At 37.9% G+C, this 20,558-nt stretch overlaps 1 protein-coding gene across 3 annotated transcripts in view; it reads left to right on the forward strand.

Annotated features, from left to right (window-relative positions):
• The window catches only part of CTPS2 (CTP synthase 2), a 75,861-nt gene that overhangs the window by 40,110 nt on the left and 15,193 nt on the right, over positions 1–20,558 (forward strand). For all 3 annotated transcript variants that reach the window (XM_074814735.1, XM_074814736.1, XM_074814737.1), the window contains exons 14-15: positions 16,755–16,851; positions 18,930–18,985. In XM_074814735.1, the coding sequence (XP_074670836.1) occupies positions 16,755–16,851; positions 18,930–18,985 (153 nt within the window). The remainder of the gene's footprint in view (positions 1–16,754; positions 16,852–18,929; positions 18,986–20,558) is intronic.

A 20,558-nucleotide genomic window follows, 5' to 3' on the forward strand; every position in this document is an offset into this window, starting at 1 on the left:
GAATTTTTGACTACATGGACCTGTGTGCACTCTTGTGTGGGATGTTTTTGTATACTGTGTAGGGACAGTGGGCCCTCAGCACAGTTACAGTGCTCTGTCACCTAGAAATCGGGCACTGAGGTCTTCTGTCAGAATTGTGCTGCAATGACCTTCTAGGTCACTGTGACCCTGCTGCCTTGCTGCTGAAGTGGAAGGGAATTATTGAGACAGTGCCACAATACTGAGTAAAGGTGCTTGTGCTAGGTAATGACCAACTTCTTTCCTCCAGGAAGAGGTAAGTTTGGGAAAAACAGCAGCAACCATGAGCAGTACTCTTAGGGAGAAAGAAATGGACGTCATTTTGCAATGCTTCTTTGGTAGCAACCTCTGAGTCTCTGTTCAATTTCTTTACCTTCAACACTGAAAGAACAGCTAGATCAGCCTCACTGGCCTGGTCAGACTCAGCAGCACAAAATGCAGAGGCAGAGAAATAGCAGAGTGGTAAGAATCTTGGAGCGCTCTCTTTGATTCAGAGAAAGAGGTGCTTAGATGCACTGGTTGAGCTCCAGTAGTTGGTAATTCTCAGTCAGAAGTCTGCAAGTGTGCCATGCCATGTAAAATTAGATTATTAGTGGTATTCTGGGATATGTTTCATTATCAATGTGAAACATAACAAAAATGATGTTATGAAGTAACGGCTTTACCTTTGGTGTACAAATTCCCCATCTGTTAGCACTCTGATGTGTTGATTTGTAGATATAATAGATATTTACTAAATTCTTTCCAAAGGAAGACTCTCAAAATGTTAAGTAAGTTACCATGAATACCTTTGTTTCAGTTCTCTCTGATATGAGAATTTGGGACAATGGAAGCAAAAGACTTCTAGAGAAGTCTCCCCACCCGCTCCCTCTTTTGACCAAGCCAAGAGTCACCCTGGGACATGAGGGAAAACTGAGGGTTAAATCAGAGGGAACTAATCAGGCTTATGAGAAGAGTAGCTGTTGTCTAACTAATGGTGTAGAGCAATCAGTTGTCTAAATATTTTATATGTGATTATGGCCTCTTGAAAGAAATGAACCTATTGTTAATTAACAAGAACTGTAGTCACGGAGGGAAAGTGCTTGTGTACCTGGCTTAATTTTAGATTTACTAATTGCTTAATGTGGTTACTAAGTCAAAGCCAAATTATCATAAATTCAATAAGTAACAGCAGTAGTAGTTTGGAAGTTTTCAGTTTACACAAGTGCATCAAATGAGCTGTTTATAAACAACTGTAAAACAACTTCAAAGAATTAGATTTGCATTTTGTTATAAACTGAAATTGACAAATTATCCGTGCCAATCATAACTCATTTCTCAGTTCTCCTAGTGAGGAACCGTACTATCAGTTAAGTTAAATTTAAGATTCAACCTCAGAGCCTGTTTGATTTATTTTAGGTTAGTGACTAGTCTTGCCTTCAACACAGAAGGGCTTTGCTTTTTGCTTTTCTTTCTTTCCTGTAATACACAGAGGTTCACAACTAAGCTGTAACAAATTGCAGCTTTGAGAGGTTTCTTAGGATTCAGAACCAAGAGTGGAGAAGATTTTGTAAGAAAGTTTTAGGTGTCTTTAGCTTGTGAGAGTATGCACCAGGTGCCATGTGGAACTTGGCCTTAAGGATAACATCAGTTTGGAACAGACCTGTGTAACCCCAAGGTACCTGTGCATGCTGTGTGACCTTTGTATGTCAGAACTGCCAAAAGATCAGAAAAGGAGAAACACTGGTTTTCTTCTGAGACATTACTAAAGTTCATTTTTCCCATCACCTCTGCACACTCACCTTCTGTTGTCCATCACAACCTAGGATTAAAAAGCCTTAATATCTAGATGTGAAGAATCTGGAATTATGTATTTGAAAATAGTGAAAATATATGTATAAAAACACTTGGTGATTATTGCATTGTGGCTAAAAGATAATACAGATTTAATTGGCTGTGGTTTCCGATGGGATTATCATTTGGCCTGGCTAATTAGAGACCCTGCGTAAGGATCAGAGATGTAACTTGCCATGAAACTGTTAACATTGGTCTTCACTAATGAGAAGAAAGCCCAACAATTGCCCAAGAGCCTGGGAAAAATACCAAAGCCTCAGTATTGCTCAATCTGTAAACTGAAAAATAGGTTTTGACAAATCACAGCAGACATGCTGTGTCTGCAAACAACACAGATCGGCAACCATTGCTCTCTTGCACAGCTTGACATTGTGCAAAACTTTTTTGTCTAGTGGCAGAAAAATATTCTAAACTTTCTCAGAATAATCCATTTCAAATAGAGATACAGTTCTTGCAAGGTTTCTGTTGTCTTGTTGTTTCTCTCACTGTGTATATGGGAATTGTAAGTGATGGTATGCAGACCCGATATGAATTCTGTAACACCAGATAAATTACCATTTTTGAAATTCAATATCATTAGCACCATTATGTGGTGAATATATTTATATTAGCACCTTCTCACCCAACTTAACTGCTTTTTACCTGTGTTTTCTGAGCTGAAACTTAAGTGACAAGACAAGTCTATGTCTTCTTGGGGGCATTAGAGAGCCACTACTTAAGCAAACAACTGAAAAAGTTTCTAAAAATTCTTTTGTCAGTGAATTTACTTAATTTCTTCTTCATTCCACCACATCTTTGCAAACTCAGCAAAACCTGAAGTTTGAGTGACAAGTGGCACTGGGAGGACATTTATTTGAGATAACAAATTGAAAGGAAAGAACCCTGCTTTCCTCTCAGAACCCAAATTGAACTGATTGAATGTATTTGTGAACTAAGCACACCTATGGTTATATCAGAGGTAGGCAATGCCTTTGGTGTTCTCCAGCGCATTTGGTGGTTTCACCTTGACTTAAGAAAAGCACACTTGGTAAGACCAGAGCTCCATCTAGACCAAAGGCCCATTTGGCCCATCACCTGTGTCCATTGTCATCTATGAGTAATTTTCTGTGGAAAAATACAGTACAGTGTACAGCTGTACAGTGGTGCTTCCCCAATGTATTTTCTCTTTTCCTACAACTTATAGCTCAGATGTTTTCAAGACAGAGAAGACTGGAAGACCTAAACTGCACAGTATAAACTGTGGCCAGCACAGACATAAGAAGTGTTACAATGATCTCCTCTGTTGTGGTCTGTCTTCCTTTTGTAATTGGTTATAATGTGAATAGCTTTGGACTGTCACTGAGTGTTGAACTGACATCTTTATAAAACCATCTATTGTAGTCTCAAGGGCGTGTTCCTGAGGGGCTGTGATCAGCTCAAAGCCTGTAACTGTGATGTGAAATTAAGCTTGTTTTATCCCCTGTGTATGGCTTTATATTTGATTCTGCTGAATTTCACCTGGCATTTTGATCACTAAGTTTCAGAAGGTCCTTTTGTGATTCTTTTTAGTAAGCCCTCATCTTTATTAGCCTCAGTAAATTAGGGTGTCATCAGCAGGCTGTCGCCTACTGTTCATTCTTATTTCTTTTTATCAAATAAGTTGAATGTACTATTCCTAGAGCCTTGTTCAACTCTACTAGTGACTTTCCTCTACTGTGAAATATTGCATTTTCTTCTGCCCTTGTACTTTTAACTGTATTGTGTGTGTGTCTGTGTGTTAATTCAATAGCCTCTCAGTTTTTTGTAAGTCTTTGTTGACATGTCTTCCACGTCTTTTTAACATTTAACACATTTAACAAAGTGAACTTTGATTATCAACCAAATCTCCCTTATCCACGTACTTTTCCTCTGAAGAACTTCAATAGCTAGGTGACAGACAACCTCCCTTTACAAAATCTTTGTTGTCAGTGTCCCAACTTATTGTAGCTGCCCAGGTACCCCCTACTTCTACATTTTTGTTAAAGGTTCTGCTAGGTTGCCTGGCATGGACATCAAGTGTTTGAGATTATGGGTCTCTCTATCTCCTCTGAAGCATTTGGAGTCTTTGGGTGCCAAGGCTGGTGAGATGTTATTCACCACAGTTACTAGGTAGGCTATTTCACCCTTCAGTTGCTTCAAAATGGAGTGAGTACCATCTGTTTCCAGTGATTTCTTACTGTCTATTTTGTTTATTTGTTTTGTAAGCACTTCTTTTAACACTTCAATTTGAGATGAGTATATCAGTCTCCCATGAAGAAGGTTTTTAGCTTGGAAATGCCTTTCAAATTCCTTGACAATGCACACAAGCAAAATGCTCATTTCTTAATGCCATGGTCATAGCTTCTTTGAGTATGTTTTGTTTTATTTTTTTAATCCTGATAATTGATTAGCTTTCCAATGCCAGATTTTTCTCTTTAAATGAAAAGTAATGAAAATAATTACTCTTAGTTATTGATGCCTTTTACAAGTTGCTTCTTGAATATTTGAGGGAAATAATGATTTGGTATGTATTTAACTTAAAAATATTTGTGTTTCTTTATCTTCATTTGGACATAGATTTAGTTTTTGTGAAGAATGCCTTCTTGCTGTTAATAACCTCCCACTCTTTTCCTTTCTTGAGGTTTTCTTCATAAGAAGGATTTTTCTGAATAGAATTGCATGTTAATATTTTCAGAAAGTCTTTGACCTTTCCAGTACTTACATAGAGAATTATGTGTAACTAATTGTAAATCGAATAGGGAAATCTATGCTGTGTACAAAACAATTTTCTGGATGAAGTGGACATAGGGTGAGTATCTGTCAGTGTGTGATTTAACAAGCACAGAACACTTATTTTATGGAGGGCTCTATGCCCAAGTCTGTCTTCGTAATGCTGCAATATATTTGAATAGTGTGTCACTTCAGTATGAACTATGGATGCTCCAGGAGTGTTATATATAGTGTTGACAAAGCATGGATGTGGAAGGGCCATTCACAAAACTGCTTTGTGCCAAGCGGGTTGTACGTGTTAGGGCAGAACAGCACTGCGTGCTTTATGGCTTAGATGAGGTCCCCTTAAATTATCTATCTGAAACTTAGGCAGCCAAAGTTAGGTGAGGTGATTCCCACACAAGGGGACTACACTCAGTGGCGCTATGGTAAAGTAGTTCCTCTTAGTTGTCCTGTTTGGCAAGTTAAAAATGCAATACTAATCAATGAAATAAAGTAAATGTGGAAAGGGGTTGTCCAGATCCCTTAATACCGTGATTATATCGCTTCAAAATTTTATCACCTCCAAAACACCTCCTTCACCCCCCAGCCCCAAAAAACCTTTCACGCAAACAAACTTGCAGAAATTATGTATTAAAAAAAAATATTAAAAATTAGGTAACATGAAATAGATTACCTGTATACTGCAGCTCATCTGTTGAAAACTACATGAAATCACCTCCAGTATTATGAATGCCATTTCCATAGAAGTTTTTCCTACCTACATAACTGAGCAAGTTACATTAAGACACTGGCCTTGTTAGAAGCTCACCTGGGAATGTGTGAGTTTCTGTATGATTAGCTGCCTTGTTTATAAAGTGTAGGAACAACATTAGGTGTCACAGAAGTCCTGGTTCTGCTGGGCTGAACAAACTGCTTAATCTGCTTTATATTTCTCATACCAAATGGAGGTAATGAAACACCCCTGCCTTTGTAAAGTGGCTTGATACCTGCAAAGACAAGGTCTGTGCAGCAGCTGAGGACTTCCACCTTTTTTGTAACAGCCTTTTAGGCACCCAGGAGTAAGAACGGGAACTGAGTGTGTGCCTAAGAGTGCATGGGTGAGAAAAACCTGAGGAATTCAAATCAGTTGCATAGTTGCACTGGAGGGTATATTTAATGAGATGTGAGTGGTCTGTTCGTTATGTTCTGAACTACATAATTTTAATTAAAAATAAAGACTATTAGCCAAAGTTTTATTTTTGATAAATACTCTGTGCCCCTATCAAATTACCTACTGTAAGTGAGGTAGAAGAATAATACAAAGGTTCCCCCAAAAGGAATACTTTTTTATTAAATTAGGTTTTCTGTTTTCTTAATTCTATATTTATTTGCCTCCCATCCTTGACTTGTACGTGCTGATAGGATATTCCATACTGTGAAGTTAGGCACTGAACAACAGAACTGCATTTGCAATGGATTTGACAGGGATTCACTGTAGACCTGTGCTTTTTGACTCAAAATAGTTTCTCATGCTCTCTGACTCTTCATTCTGCCATTGGAGACATAAACTATTAGAGGTGCAGGTGAAGGATAAAAATGATTTTATATGGGCACCATTAAATAACGTTGCCTTTGTGGGGTTGTAGCTGTTGTGTGTTGCTTTGTGTGAGAGCTAGCTGGTGTGCTAGCTGCATGTTGTGTGATACTGTGCTGGTTGGTGATGCAGCCTAGAACTTTTACTGTGTGGCAATATCTTTTTCTGGTTGCTTGGTAAACATTTGTAGCATTTGAATAGGTCACTGCATTATCTGTTGAGTTGATCTGTACCTGGCCACCCACACTTTTCACAGAGGATGTCTGAATTATGCTGGGTGTGTTCATCTGATGTCATGCTAATTAAACGCCTATTTGATTTGTGGTAGTATAAAGGTGACATTATTCTATAGATGTTACTTTCTTAGAAACAATATTGGTAAAATATTTCCTGTAGGTTTTCACCATCATGTTAGTAAATAAGAAATGATCTGAAGATCTATTTCTCCTCCTCTTTGGCCTTTTTGCTAATGGTTCTCCACGTGCATGCACACATCCTGTCTGCTTCTCTGTTCTTACTTCCTCGTATGTATGTCTTCATATCTGATTGTATTTTAAAAGTATGTACCATATTCATTTCTGAAAATGAATACGTAGATTTGCAATTCCGGTTTATTAGCAAACCAGAACTGCACAGGTATGTCTGTTACTGTCACATTGACTTTGGACCTTGTAGTTGAATCCAAGCATCCTAGTGGTGCTCACTGGTGCCTTGTTGAAGGAGGAAGTCCTTAACATTTGAGCTCTGCTGGTGTAGGTGGCATGTAGGCAACTGGTCAAGCCACTTGTCTTTTTAAATGCAGACTGAACTTGTCCCCCGATACTTGTATAAACACAATTAGGGAAAGCAAATTCCAAAGAATTCTTGTCATTTGATGTTGAAGGGGATAGAGTTAATGTGCTATGGGGAGGATCATAAGGACTGCATAATTAAATTAAGATCTGGACAGTGATGCTTTTCAGGATTTTGGAGGAGGCAGAACAGACAAAGCGAGACAGGAAGGATCTTGCTCAGAAGGAAGACATAGTGGTTTCTGCTTGAAATAAAAAAGATTTGGATTGTAGGTCATAAATCTTCTACCAGAATTAAGATACTTCCAGGCAAAATAATCTTTGGCCAGCTGAATCTTTTCTGAGTGGAAGCAGGAAATGATTAAATGTAATGTAGAGCATGTGACAAAGCATCCCTGAAATGGCTGGCAGAGGTAATTAAGGTAATTAATCTCTGCTATGATATTAATATATATCATTCCTTTTGGTTTTCTGAAGCTGATGTGTACTCTTGTTGGATAGACAGTAATGAAAATGCCAAGGTACTTTTTTTGCAAGATAATCTAACTGGTTAAAATTGTATTATTGTAATTATCTCTCTATGCTGTTGTCTTTATTTTTTTGTTCTAATGTAGTTTACAGTATTCTTAGGAAATCCTAGAATTAAAAGTCAGTGCCTTGATTAGCATTATATGGTATCCAGCACTTGCTTTAGTTCTTCCAGTTATCCAGCCGAAATGAGAAATGTTACAATGTATATGTGAGAGAGAGAATAATGACTCATGGAAGTGATCTCCGCTACCGCTATTGACTTCAGGGGGAAAGAAAATCCCATTACTCATTCCTGGAGAGCTTTCCGAGGGCTAGGTGTCCATTCGGTATGCTTAATGAGATATCCAGCATTCACATTGTTCCCTGTAATTCAGAAAAAGTTACAGGCATGAAAGACCAGATAGGCCAAGGTACTTTTACTATCTTAGGCATGCCATGGGAGACGAGTAGTAATAGTTAAAATTACAGTGATTGTACCATAGGCTTTCTGCCTAGAAATTCCTGCTATTAGTCCATAAGATTATCATTATTAGAAAGTCTCAAATTAGTAAATTAAGTGGGAGGATCACTAAGTAATGGGTGGCCAACTTCAATTTTATAGGTCCTTTAATTTTGTATGCTTTTGTTATGGGGAACAGAATGTTACTGGATAGTAGAGGTGAGGGAACTGGTGTAACATTTAAACAGGAGTTTAACTAAACTGGAATGTTCCAAAGAGGAAGAGAGAAGGAGGATAATACAAAAATGCATATAAAATATTCTAAGATATCTATGTAGTAGATATGAATCTCTGTTTAAACAGTAAAAGTGATCCTTCTTGTCTTCCAAAAACAGTTACTTTAGCTTGGACAGTGTTTTTCCTGGTTGTGATCCTTTGTGAGATGCCATTTCAAAATGCAAAATTGAAAACAAAGGGGAGAAGGGGAGGGAAGATAGGAAGAAGCATGACTATACTGTAAATTAGTATGGGAACTACTTTAGCCTTCATTATCTACATTTCTTCATTTCTACAAAGTTACAGCTTAAATGTAAAAGAAGAATTGAAAGGAAAATAGGCTTGCTCATCAGAACAAATTGCTTCAATTAAAGGTTACAGAGGTTGGCATGAGCTGGTTGTTTTGTGTGGTTTTGCAGAGTGGACTCAGTTGAACTGCTTGTTAAATGAATTAGATTGGTACAAGATTTTGGTACTGGGAGTAGAGTAACATTTACTTTCACAACTGTCTACAGTTTACAACTTTAGGGGATTTTCTTGCAAAGATATTAAACCTGCAAAATTACTCATAGAAGTTTAGCATGTTTGCTCAGCAGTGTCTTTAAAACATTTTAAGATACTTTCTCACTACTTTGCCTTTGCTTGGGATCTTGGATCGTATTGTGGATTTTTTGTTCTTAAAAGTTAAACGTTAGAGAATTTTTTCTGAGTAAGTGTATTCTTTTTCCTTCTATTCAGCTGATTTTCATAAAATGCTCACCTATAAGAGGTACTAATTTAGCTCAACTAGCAGAGAATTCTCTTTTTGATGTAAAAATGTCATGTTTTAAATTCTGGTATCCATTTCAAAAGGTGATCAATCAGTCATTAAAGTTCATGGTCTGCCACTGACCTTTGGGCATGATATGAAGCATGATATCCTAATTGGAAAAAGTGATACTAGGCTACTTCCTCCATATCTCTAGCACAGAAATCCTTATGGAGTTAGAATTCTTTATTTCTGTTTCATTCATTTACTCCAAATTCTAAATAAGGCATTTTCTTACGGCAGTATCAAGCAATGTGATAGTATATTTTTTTCCTTCAGTTTAAAACCTCAATTTAATTATATATTAATCAAATGTATAGTAACTAAAGCTAGTTGGTGAAATCATCTTAAACTGCATTAAACTTAATCTCAGTCAAGCATTTGTGGTCAGATAACATAAAAATGATTTATCAGGCTGAATCACAGACAGAATAAAGCCATTTCTTCATTTCATAGAACTTAAACCACAAAAAATACATATATGTTTAGATTTATATTCTTATAAATGACATGGATTTCAAGCTCTAGATAGCATTTGCTCTTTGTTTCTTCTGGGAGTAGAGCTCTTACTTAAAAACTTCCAGTCCCTTTTTCAATTTTGAAGTACAGTATTGTACCATTACCTTTCTTTTTTTTCTATTCAAATAGCTATACTTTCGATAGGATCCTTTTCCATCTCTGTCCTGGTTTAACCAGGATAGGCCACCACAATCTCCAATAAATAAAATAAATAGTCCACAGATATATTTTATTTCCATTGCAACAACTGTTATATTTTAGCATGTGCCCACGCAATTTCAACAAATTTGTGAGAAACATGCCTCTGCACCTGTCTTGGCAGGCCTGAAAAGGGGAGGGCTTACAAAAAATAAATTAGAAACAAATGGCTGTGGCTTGCTGTTCTGATTAGTATTTGTAAGAGATTACTCAAAAGAAATCTTTCAACTGATCCAGGACCTTTCCAGGGATTTTTTCTCAGCTCTGAAGTACCTGGGAAGTTTTATACCACAAAAAAAGTACCTTCCAACTAGAATAAAAATTAAAATAAGGCAAACTATAATTTTCTACTTGCTGCCCACTCACTTCCTTTCTAAAATAAATTACTCTGTTTCTGCATCCCTGATCATCAAGTACCAAATCACAGCTGGGCAGATCTGGAAGATGGACAGGATAGCAGGATGACTGGTGACACCGTTCTGTGAGAAGGATCAGTGGTTGGAATCCAGGCAGTCTTACTAACAAGTCTGCAAGTGGTCTCATTATGTTAGGGAAATGGGATGAAAAATAGTTGCTAGTTCTCATCTTCCCTATGGGGATACTGATTTTTATGGCGGATGAATGGAATTTCTTTAGGAAATACTAGGGTAGTGCAGGTCATGGTACTGAGCGTTGCCTGGAAGCTGATACCAGAAATTCCCCTCAGTGAAGGTCTGGAGTAGTGAGCACTTGAAGTAAGCAATTTTCCATCTGTCTTGCTTGCTGAAGGCACAGATAACTGATAATGAAGTGATTCTAACTAATGCTACCTTGTTCATGAATGAGAAATAAGTGGAATGGATTCTTGCTTGTGTGTGGTAACTCAGTGTAGAGGAAGTACAGAACACAGACAATTTTGAGGATAAAACATGTGCTGTGCTTTGTCTCTACTAAGGACAATCTTATGTCTCTTCGGCTGTTCTGCATAGCTTTGCTAGTGGGGCTTGTCTGTGGCTGAGTCTTCCATGGCGGTTGCCTGTAGGATATAATTCTCTGAGTCTGAGACCATCAAGCATACTACTGTTTAAACAATCTCAGGCTGTAAGTGTTTGATTATCCCTGTCTTATCTTTGTGGCTGGGCTGCTTGATGAAGAGAACACCAGGCTCTGTCTCCCACTCTAAGTTGTTCCCGCAGCTTTAGAATGCTCAGAGACACAGACTTGCTTCATGCCTTTCTCCCCCTGGAAATATACCTCATGTGGATTTAAGTGAATTTGGTAGGGGTAAAATTTCACCTACTAGCAATTTCAGTTGGAGAAGTGCCCCTCAAAGGCTGTGATAAAATTCTGATTTTTTAATAGATGTATGTGGTAGGAAGGGAAGGATTCCTCCTAGCTACAGACCTGCTGATTTTTCTGAAGTTAAATTAGTGAATATTTGGTCATTAACTGTAACATGAGCTGGACCAGTCAAAGGCCTGAGAACACTCTTCCACTTTTAGTTACTCAAGTCTGTGGCAAATCCTGCACCTCCGGGCATGGCATGACTGGCACTCCAGTGTATTTCTATAGCTGGCACTGTCTGATCCTGTTCCTTTTGCTAACACTAACAGTCTGAAAATTTCTTCTTGATTAAGTCTTTAAGCTAACTCTGGGACTTGTGGTTGGAATAACTAGAATGAGTCTAAAATGCTGTTAAGCAATATCTATGTGGGCTTTGCATATCAACATCTCCATTAACTTTCTCAGTTCACTGCACCATGCTTATGAGTGAGTAAGCACTGTTTGAAAAAGAAGTTACACCCTTTATGACTTTTTCTGAAGAAAATGTTACAAAACATTCTGTACCAGAATTTCTGCTTATTCAGGCAGAATCCTTCTTAGAGAGTTTTTAGGCTTTAGTTAAATAAATGCTCTAGGGCAATTACTTAATTCTAGAATAGGAAACAACAGATCTCTGGAAAATAAGATTGCCCAAATTGAAAAATGGTTGAGAGTAACATGCCATGGGATTTTACGAGTTTATAAGAAATTTAATTTCTTAAAGATGATATTTCTTTGAATATTTGGATACTGCACTGTAGTTTAGTAAGGGAGGAGAGGACAGGATTTTTCAAGCTGGTTACTCATATCACTGTGTAGCTGCATGAATCAGCTATTGATGATTTCTGCTTTGATCTTACACATGATGGTGGTCATCTTTTTGAAAACAAGCATTACTTCAGTCAGAGTAATGGAGCACTGAGTAGTTTGAAATCTGCAAGTTGCTTTATGGCAACTAGTTCCATCCTAGAGGGCTGAGTGCTTTAGATAGGTGGGCAATGATGGAGTTTGCTTGGAACTAGGATGTCTTTGGGGAACAAGAGATTCTGGCAGATCCTTGCACCTTCTTTCAGTAATTGAAAATGTTAAAACCCTGGTTTTGAATGTATGTGGAAAGAGTGTCTTTTTGGTTTACTTGACAAGTTGGAAGCTGCATCTGCCAATTTTTTCTTTAAAGTGTTTGTCCTGTTGTTTCTAAAATGTTAGTATAAACATCCCGTTTGTAGGTGGCTGGCTCTGTTTACTGATGAACTTGTGATTGAAACAGATCAGTTTGAGTCTGTCAAGTACTGACTAATCCTGCAGAGAAATGATGGAAGAGTCAATAAAAGAACGGGTTCCTCTAGTTTGTGTTGAGTTCTTGTCAGTTTGTGTTGCCTTTTTTTTTTTTCCCCAACGATGTGTTCAGCAGGGATTAATATTCATCAGTACCTGTCACTGTATTCCTTGCTCCTGTCAGCTTTCCCTCTACACATCTCTTGTGTGCTGAGCGTCTTAGAGCCTCTTTTCAGTGTTCAATTAATCTTTAGGGTCGGGGCTTCTCCTGATGCTTTGATCAGCGCTTACATGTATAGCAATTTCTTTCAGCAGTGACAAATCATTTGCTCACCAGACAAGAGCAAAGTAAAAAGGCAAAAAAACCCTAAAAACCTGCTTCCAAAGCTGGCTTACCAATGAGCTGTTCAAATCAAGTAATGCTCCCCTCCCTCCCAACAAACACCACCCACCCCGCCTGGGTAACCACGGTAGATGTGTTTCTCAAAATGGCATTGCAGGATGTGAGGCAAAACAAAGACAAAACTTAATGGTTCTGGGGTGATTACTAAAATGGTAGGTGTTGGGTTTTCAGGGCCTTGGTTGCTCTGTGTTGAGCATCTGGGCTTGAGAGGTTTTCTCATTAGCTTTTATGTTTCCTAACAACAATGAAATGATCCAAGCAGTAGATTTCTGAAAGAAGATTGCAGTTCATGGATAGTTAAAGTCACTATTCATCAGTAGCATGATTTAATACTGATCAGGCTGTTTTATATCTAGGATGTGCTTTGTGTTATATCAGACTGATTCTTTATTTATTTCATGTTGGCTGTCTGCTGTGTAATACGTGATCTCTGTAAAATCTCTGTAGTGTTGGCAGTTTTCAGAGATGTGGGTAAGAGACCCCTAATTAATGCCTTATCTCTTCTTGCACCCTCTCTACTGATGCTTTTTTCCCCTGTTGGTGCCTGTTGTTCTGTGTTCTCTGCTCTTCAAAGAATTAATGCATAGTAAGAGCTGATTTATTCTGTGGCAGGAAACATAATCTCTTTGAAGAATCTATTCAGTTGCTCAGTTGTTCAAAATAACCACCACTAGAAGGTTTTGATCAAATAAATTCTGTAAAATATGGCAAAATTTTCCATAATATGTGTGAGTTGATTTTCTAATGCTTATTACTTACTAGGGCTGTAAGGCAGCAGTGCTGCTTTGCTTTTGAAAGCTTCTTGCACAGACTTTGTTGCAGAGAAACTCATGTAATATATAAATGTTGAGGGTTGTGCTGTGATAGTTGCTGAAGTTGGTCAGAGCCACAGAGCATATCAAAAAGAAAGATCCAGAGTCAGAGTAGCTATGAGGTATTACTTCATAAGTAGCTCCTTTCCTCACCTGACTGCAAAAAATAATATTTGAAGCCTGTCTATTTTCTTACTATCATAAACCTACAAATCTTAGGGAAGGTGGAGAACTGGTTTATAATGCACATATCAATAACAAAACCTGAATGCACACAGTAAAATGCTTGATACTGAAACTTAATCCAGCTGTCATATTGGCAGAAAGTCTGCCACAGATAGAAATAAGATTGAATGGTTGTATCATGCAATGTTTCTTACAAGATGCCTAAATTAAGACAGCAGACATTAGTGAAAGTTTTAACGATTGGATCCTCTCTGAATATGTGCCCCTGACCACACTAACGTAACTGTTGAGACAAGGAAGCAAGCCTTTTAGAAGACAAAGGTTAGTTGGGGGAAAATGTCCAAATCTGCCCTGTGAGACCATTTCTCCAGTGGAATTCTTGTTGGACTTGCAGCCTCATGTTGGATTCTGACCCAAAGGGCAGCAGAAGCTCTCAGCAGAACAGATGAAGCTGTGCTTTCACAGCCTGGCTTCGTTCCAGGCCAGTATCTAGAGCTTTAGTGGGACTTATAAGAATCCAGTGTTTGTTTTTTGCCTACTGAAAGAAGGAAGAGATGAGAGTGTGGCCATAACCTGTTTGAACTAATGCGCTCTGTTTAATGAAGAGAAGACCATATATTTTCTAGCTGATGTTTTTGATTCTTCCTGGAGAACACATTTAAGCACAGTAAACTAGTGAAATCTGCTATGGACTACATAGACAGGTCTGCTTCGTTTGGAGCCAGTGTTTTAACTCAGGAGTTTAAGAGCTAAGCAATGTCCTTCAAGAAGTTACCATCCCACTCATTGTATCCCCATGCTTCCTCCTATTTATGGCATTATGCTCAAAAGGTCTTGACTGAAAGGTGAAAATAATGAAATCTATTTTTTTCTGAGAAGGCAGTGTGGGGGGGGGAACCCCAAACACCTGGGTATTACTGTGATTCAGTTAGCAAAGTTAGGCCAAAACATCCTACCTCAAATTTTTAGGAAGAAAAAGTCTAAAGCTGAGGTAAGGGGACAGTATTTAGGCGCTTCATACACTTTTGAGAATGAAGGAATGTCTAATCTTGACTTTAGCCTTCAAACTTAAGAAAACCCAAACAAACAAAAAGCCCTTATTGTTTTTCTTGTCAACTGCAAATATTAGTAAAACAGCTGTTAAAGTGAAATTTTTGTAGTTGGAAGAGAAGCATGTACTTAAAGTATTTGATAGCTGCCTGTTACCACTTCATTTCCATTTGACAAGAACCAGGAGCACAACTTTAAGGTTATCTACAGTATGGGTGTAGACAATAAATAACACCTCATAGAAAACTTGTGTTTGATTTCAGAGGGTCAGAGTGTTTGACATATACACACGGTCTGCTGTATATACTCTAACTGCTTCTGATGTTCTGTGGTTTTTTTGTGGCCACTACTTCAGGAAAAAAGTGAATGTAAATGGAAGGAAATAAAGTAAAAAAGACAATCTCACGTTTTTTGAAGTAATAAGGATTCAATGAATGATTTTTTTTAATTTTTTTTTTTTTTTGGCTTATGGGGTTTTTTTAGCTGAATGTGCTGCATAGTCCTCACCTTCATGATTTGAGAGGTAATTAGAGGATTTGTAATATCCCCCTGGTTTGATCACAACCTCTGCTTGTGACATTTTATAATGAGTATATAGTTTATAAATAACATTTTGAAGGTATAAGGTTATACAGAGATAATTGCACAGCTGAAATGCATTGGCACAAGGCCAAAGGCTATGCACTTTCCACCATCCCCTCTAAATTGAATAACTTCGCTTTATGAAGTGTATCATCAGAAATTGTTTTCATTATTCGCAGAGGGTGAATTAAGGTTAATAAAAATCCAATTCCAGATTACCCATATGTGTGAATATTTGTATTTTTAGAACCTTTCTTTGTCAATTGCATTCCTCACTGACTGTGTATATGTGAATACAAGTACGTAGGTCACAATTTCAGCTTATGTGTTTCTACAATTTTGAACTGTTTTACCTCTCTGAGAGAGAATGCCTCTAAACATGGTTGTGAGACCCAACAGGACTTTTCAAACTGAGCAAAAGTAAATGCGTGCCTTCCACTAGGCTGTGGTTTCTCACATCCTCTGAGTCCCACCATTCTGGATTCCACTTGACCCACATAGCAGCCATTTGACCTATCTGCTTCAGTCCTCAAAACCAGTATTTGTATATTCTCTTCTTTAAATGTTATCTTAAATAGCATATTCTTCATACAAGGAAACCCAGTATTTTGTGGATTCTTAGGCAATCTGAGAAACACTTTAGTAAAGGTGAATTAGGGGGGAGTGTTTTCCATTTTCTCCCTGTGATAAATTAGTTACATATATAATCTGAAATAGCACACACATGTTGGAGGCACCTTTTTTAGTGCTCCACTTTTACAGCACTAGATTGTAGTCTTGTAACAAGTGCCTTCTTTTCACTCTGCTGCTTTGTGCCCTCCTCCCCACTTCCCAAAAAAGAGGACTTCTGCTGTCTTGATAAGACTGTTTCTGCCTTTTAGTGTAAGAAACAACACTGTGTATAAAGAACGGTGTAAGAAGGGGCCTAGTATACAGGAATATATACCCAGGATAATCTTTCAGCATCTATCACTGTGTGGTTCAGGGACTTGCTTTTTCAAAGATGGTGTCTTTATCACTTGGTGGATTTTTTTGTCTATGAATGTATCAGTTTTTAAAAATCTATGTACTCTTATAGCACCAAGAATAGCTTTTGGCAGAATTATCCTATGGCTAACGTTTTGGTATCTTTTTTAAGAGAAATGTTTTTTCCACCCCAAAAATTGAATTAAGGAATTAATAAAATGATTTTGCTGATCTTGGCATTAAATGGAAAAGGTTCACAGTCCCGATTTCACAGTCTATTACAGTCTCAATATTGAGAACAAAGCATTAGGAAAACCAAAGAGAAGTCATAATTGGGAATGCTTAGACGAAAAATAAATAATGTTGCCAGCTGTAGATCTATGCAACCTGTGATGCAGTTGTTGCTTTTATTTTTTTTTCTTTGTTGGACGAAACAGTGTTTAAACTGCTTTTTCTTTGCAGGTTATTGACATGCCAGAACACAATCCTGGTGATATGGGTGGAACAATGAGACTGGGAAAGAGGAGGACTGTTTTCAAAACACAAAATTCTGTTTTAAGTAAGTTCCATTTCTGCTCTTATGGTTTGCCTTTTGAATAGAAGCTCTGTAACATGGCAAAGCAAAAATTCCAAAGCACGTTTTTGTTAAAGGACTACAACCTCAAGCAAGCAGTTGGGAGACAGCTTCCCCAAGCTTGCTCATTCTGATTCTGGTCCCACATACATTTGCCCAGGATCGGAATGTAAAGAAAGAAATGAGACACATCTGGAAGTCCCAGTGAAAAGGTCAGTTAGGGTCCAATGCTTTCAATAAACAATGGGGAGACTGTTGAGATAACTGAAATGCATTTTATATTAGTTTACTTCATTATTTTCTTGAGAAGATCAGAGCATTTTCTTCCTATTTTCTTTATGAGGTGACAGGATGTGTGAACCAGGGCTTCTTGTTCTACCCCTGAAGCTTTTTGGTAGAACTAACCCAACCTCCTACCAGTATGCTCTTGCCAGACCTAAACATTGCTTGTCGTTCCCTAGAGTTGCCAGTACACCTCAACCTCAAATGTCATCTGGCCTTGCTGCCTTAGTCCTCACCTTGTCTTGACACAGTTTGCTGGTTTGTATCCTAATTATAGCCAGGCCCTGCTTAACTCCAGACTGTGATCCAGCACTGCCGTAGGCCTAGCCCAGCCCTGGAAACATTCGTGTTTTGGAAAAGCAAATTATTTATTGTAGAAAAGGAAAATTATTTGCTGTAACAGGATGCTTCAAAAGGCAAAATAAAAGCAACTAGAATATAGAACAAATGATTCAATTTGATCTATATGTTTTAAAATTGAAATAATATTTGTCTTCTATTAATCAGCCTATTATACAGTAGTAATATAAGCGACGCTTCAAATGTGTAAAAAGTGGTTTCTTGTCCATCAATTAAATATGGGCATATTTCTTGTATTGCCTTGGCCCTGACATTGATCTGAGCTATTGCTATATTTAGCTATGCTGAATTTCTGGAGTATATCCTTCTGAGCTTTTAAAAATGACATCTACTTCAGCAGGAGACCAAAGTGTAATACATATGCACATTTAATGAAAAATCTGCCCATGCTAGTGATCTGATTGTCCTGGGTGATAGTTTGCCTAGGTATGATATAGATATGCATATCACAATGTACAAGTTGTTCTGTGGCCTAAACCCTTCTTGGAAAAGTTAATAAAAATTAACATGTGTTGTAACTCTTGACCAGTATTACGAGTTGTTTAGATGACCATATTTATCAGACCCATAGAAAGGTCTGCTAATTTACTTAGGAAAGCTGATTTCTGTTTCTAATGCTTTACGACTTGAATGGAAATAATGGTTTTGAGGGGGTGGTTCCTTAAAATTAACTCATATATCACTTTTTGTAAAACTGCAGTACTATCACTCTACAATTTTGGGAGATCTTAGTGGTAGTCTAGTTCTTGTACCAACCCCTAAGCGAGATAGTAATCCTAATGACACTAGGATAAATTGAGAGCAGAGTTTGAGCTATGACTGTAAGAGAGTTATGATTAAATTCTGTTTTACTGCATACCTCTAACTTACTCATTGTTGCTCTGGAATGTAGAATGTTCCAGATTAGGCTCAGAGTTGTGTAAGAGTCATTTGGGTAATGAGATCAGGAAAACAGAAGAAAAACAATATTCTCTGTTTGTCATTGGAGGTATTATGCCAGCTGCCATGCATAATCTATTAAAATAGAGCAGATGCTCCTAAAAGGCTTCCTTCACTGCACCTTTTGTGTATAACTGTTGTAAAACCCTGAAGGGATTTTATGTTGCTTGTTCACTCAAACATTTTTTTATTTTATCTTGGGCTTTACAATTTAAATTAGTGTAAGTGTAGCCTTCAGACTCTAGTCTACCTAAGCTATTTCTGGTCAAAGAATGTTGAATATGAATCCTGAATAAACTCAGGTAACAGTAAATTAAAAGAAACTAGTCATCACTCAGAAAAACAGAATGCTGGACTGAGATGAATAGTGTCCTGTTATGTTTTACATGTAAAATTTTTTTGAGGTTTAAATTATGAGAAATAGTTGTAACAACTATTAAGCAACTCATTAGCATTAATTTCTTTTTTTGTTGTATATTCAGGGAAACTTTATGGTGATGAAACATTTGTAGAGGAGCGACACAGGCATCGATACGAGGTAAGAACTGCTAATGTACTTTGTGCTCAAAAGGTAAAGCTTAAGTAAATTATGTTTCTCTCGATAGGCATGATTGTCCTTAAAGCCAATGGGAGATTTCTTACATAAACATAACCCATAATTTAGTAATGGTTAGATAGTATAATTTAGATTGAAAGGAACCTCTGCAATCTGGTCCAACTCCCTGTTTGGAGCTGAGCCAACTTTAAAATTAGATCAGGCTGCTCAGGGTTTTGTTGCATGTAGTTCTGAATCTCCTGAAGAGATTCCACAACACCTTTTGGCAGTCTCTTCCAGTGCTTAACCACTTCATTGTGAACCCTTTTTTCTCTTATATCTAATAGGAGATTTCCTTGGACAGTTTGTCTTTTGTCTCTCAGTCTTGTGCTGTGCATCTCTGAGCAGAGTCTGATGCAGTCTTCTGTATACTGTCCCATTAGATAGTTGAAGTCAGCAACGAGATCCACTCTTTGCCTTTTCTGGCAAAGAACAAATCCAGTTCATCCAGTCTCTCCTCCTATTTTGCATGTGGTCCAGCCCCCTAACCATCCTGTTTGGACCTCCTATGGACTCGCAACATTTAGTCGATTTCCTTCTTGTATTGAGGGGCCTGAAACTAGACACAGTATCACAGAGGTGTTCTTGCAAGTGTTCAATAGAGGGTGATAATGTAGAGTACTGTTTCTGTGGTAGAGGAAGCGCAGTGTCTTAGCGAAATGGTTTTGGAGAGTGATGTCAGAGATTACCTGAAGACTTCCTGTGAAGTATTTGAAAGGTAAAGGCTTACAATCTTTAAATGCCTTGCTCCTTGGCTGATTTGGCTTATTTAAAGGCTTAGATTATGTTCCAGCAGTGCACATTCTTTCATAGTCTAAATGTAGGCAGCCTTCAGGCATCTACAACTCTTACCGTTCAACTCTGTAGACCCCTTGTATAGGTCCACTTCTCTGTTTGAGAACATCTGAGCAAAGGTGTCTGTGTACATTCAAAATACTGTCATTCAAGGAGACGGGCAAGAGCTGGACTCCTAGAGTTATCACTGAAATAGTTCAGAAGGGACCTGACTCCATCAGTATCTCCAGAGGGGCCTGTGCTATGAGGTGTGTGCATGCTTCAAAGTGATTCAGACAATGTTAAATTTTGGTAAAAAGCTGGGAGGAGAATGTGATGGTGGCAAAGGTGCTCAGAGTTTGAATATTAAATGAGTGGTTAGAACATCACCAAGGAAATGAAACAGCTCACTGCAGAGCTCCTCAGTTTGGAGGAGCTGAACCACAGTTTGTGTCAACCACTGAAATGCAGTGTTCAAAGAGGAGGTCAGTCTTTATGCCTACGGTAGTGGGCTGTTTAAAGAAAGAGGAATGCAAGCTGCTCAGAATCAGGAGGACAGCAAGCAGAGAGGACTCTGGCTTTAATCTTTTGAATGTTCTGTAGTAAGTTTAAAAATCACTGATCCATCTCTTATTAAATAAGCATGCCCACTTTTACAAATTTATATCAGAGAGTTGTTAAAACAAGAAAGCGAAAGTTCCCAACTCTTTTTTAATTCTTTTCATTCTTGTATGCATACTAA

Source organism: Strix aluco, chromosome 2, assembly GCF_031877795.1.
Source record: "Strix aluco isolate bStrAlu1 chromosome 2, bStrAlu1.hap1, whole genome shotgun sequence".
Classification (NCBI taxonomy): Eukaryota; Metazoa; Chordata; class Aves; order Strigiformes; family Strigidae; genus Strix; species Strix aluco.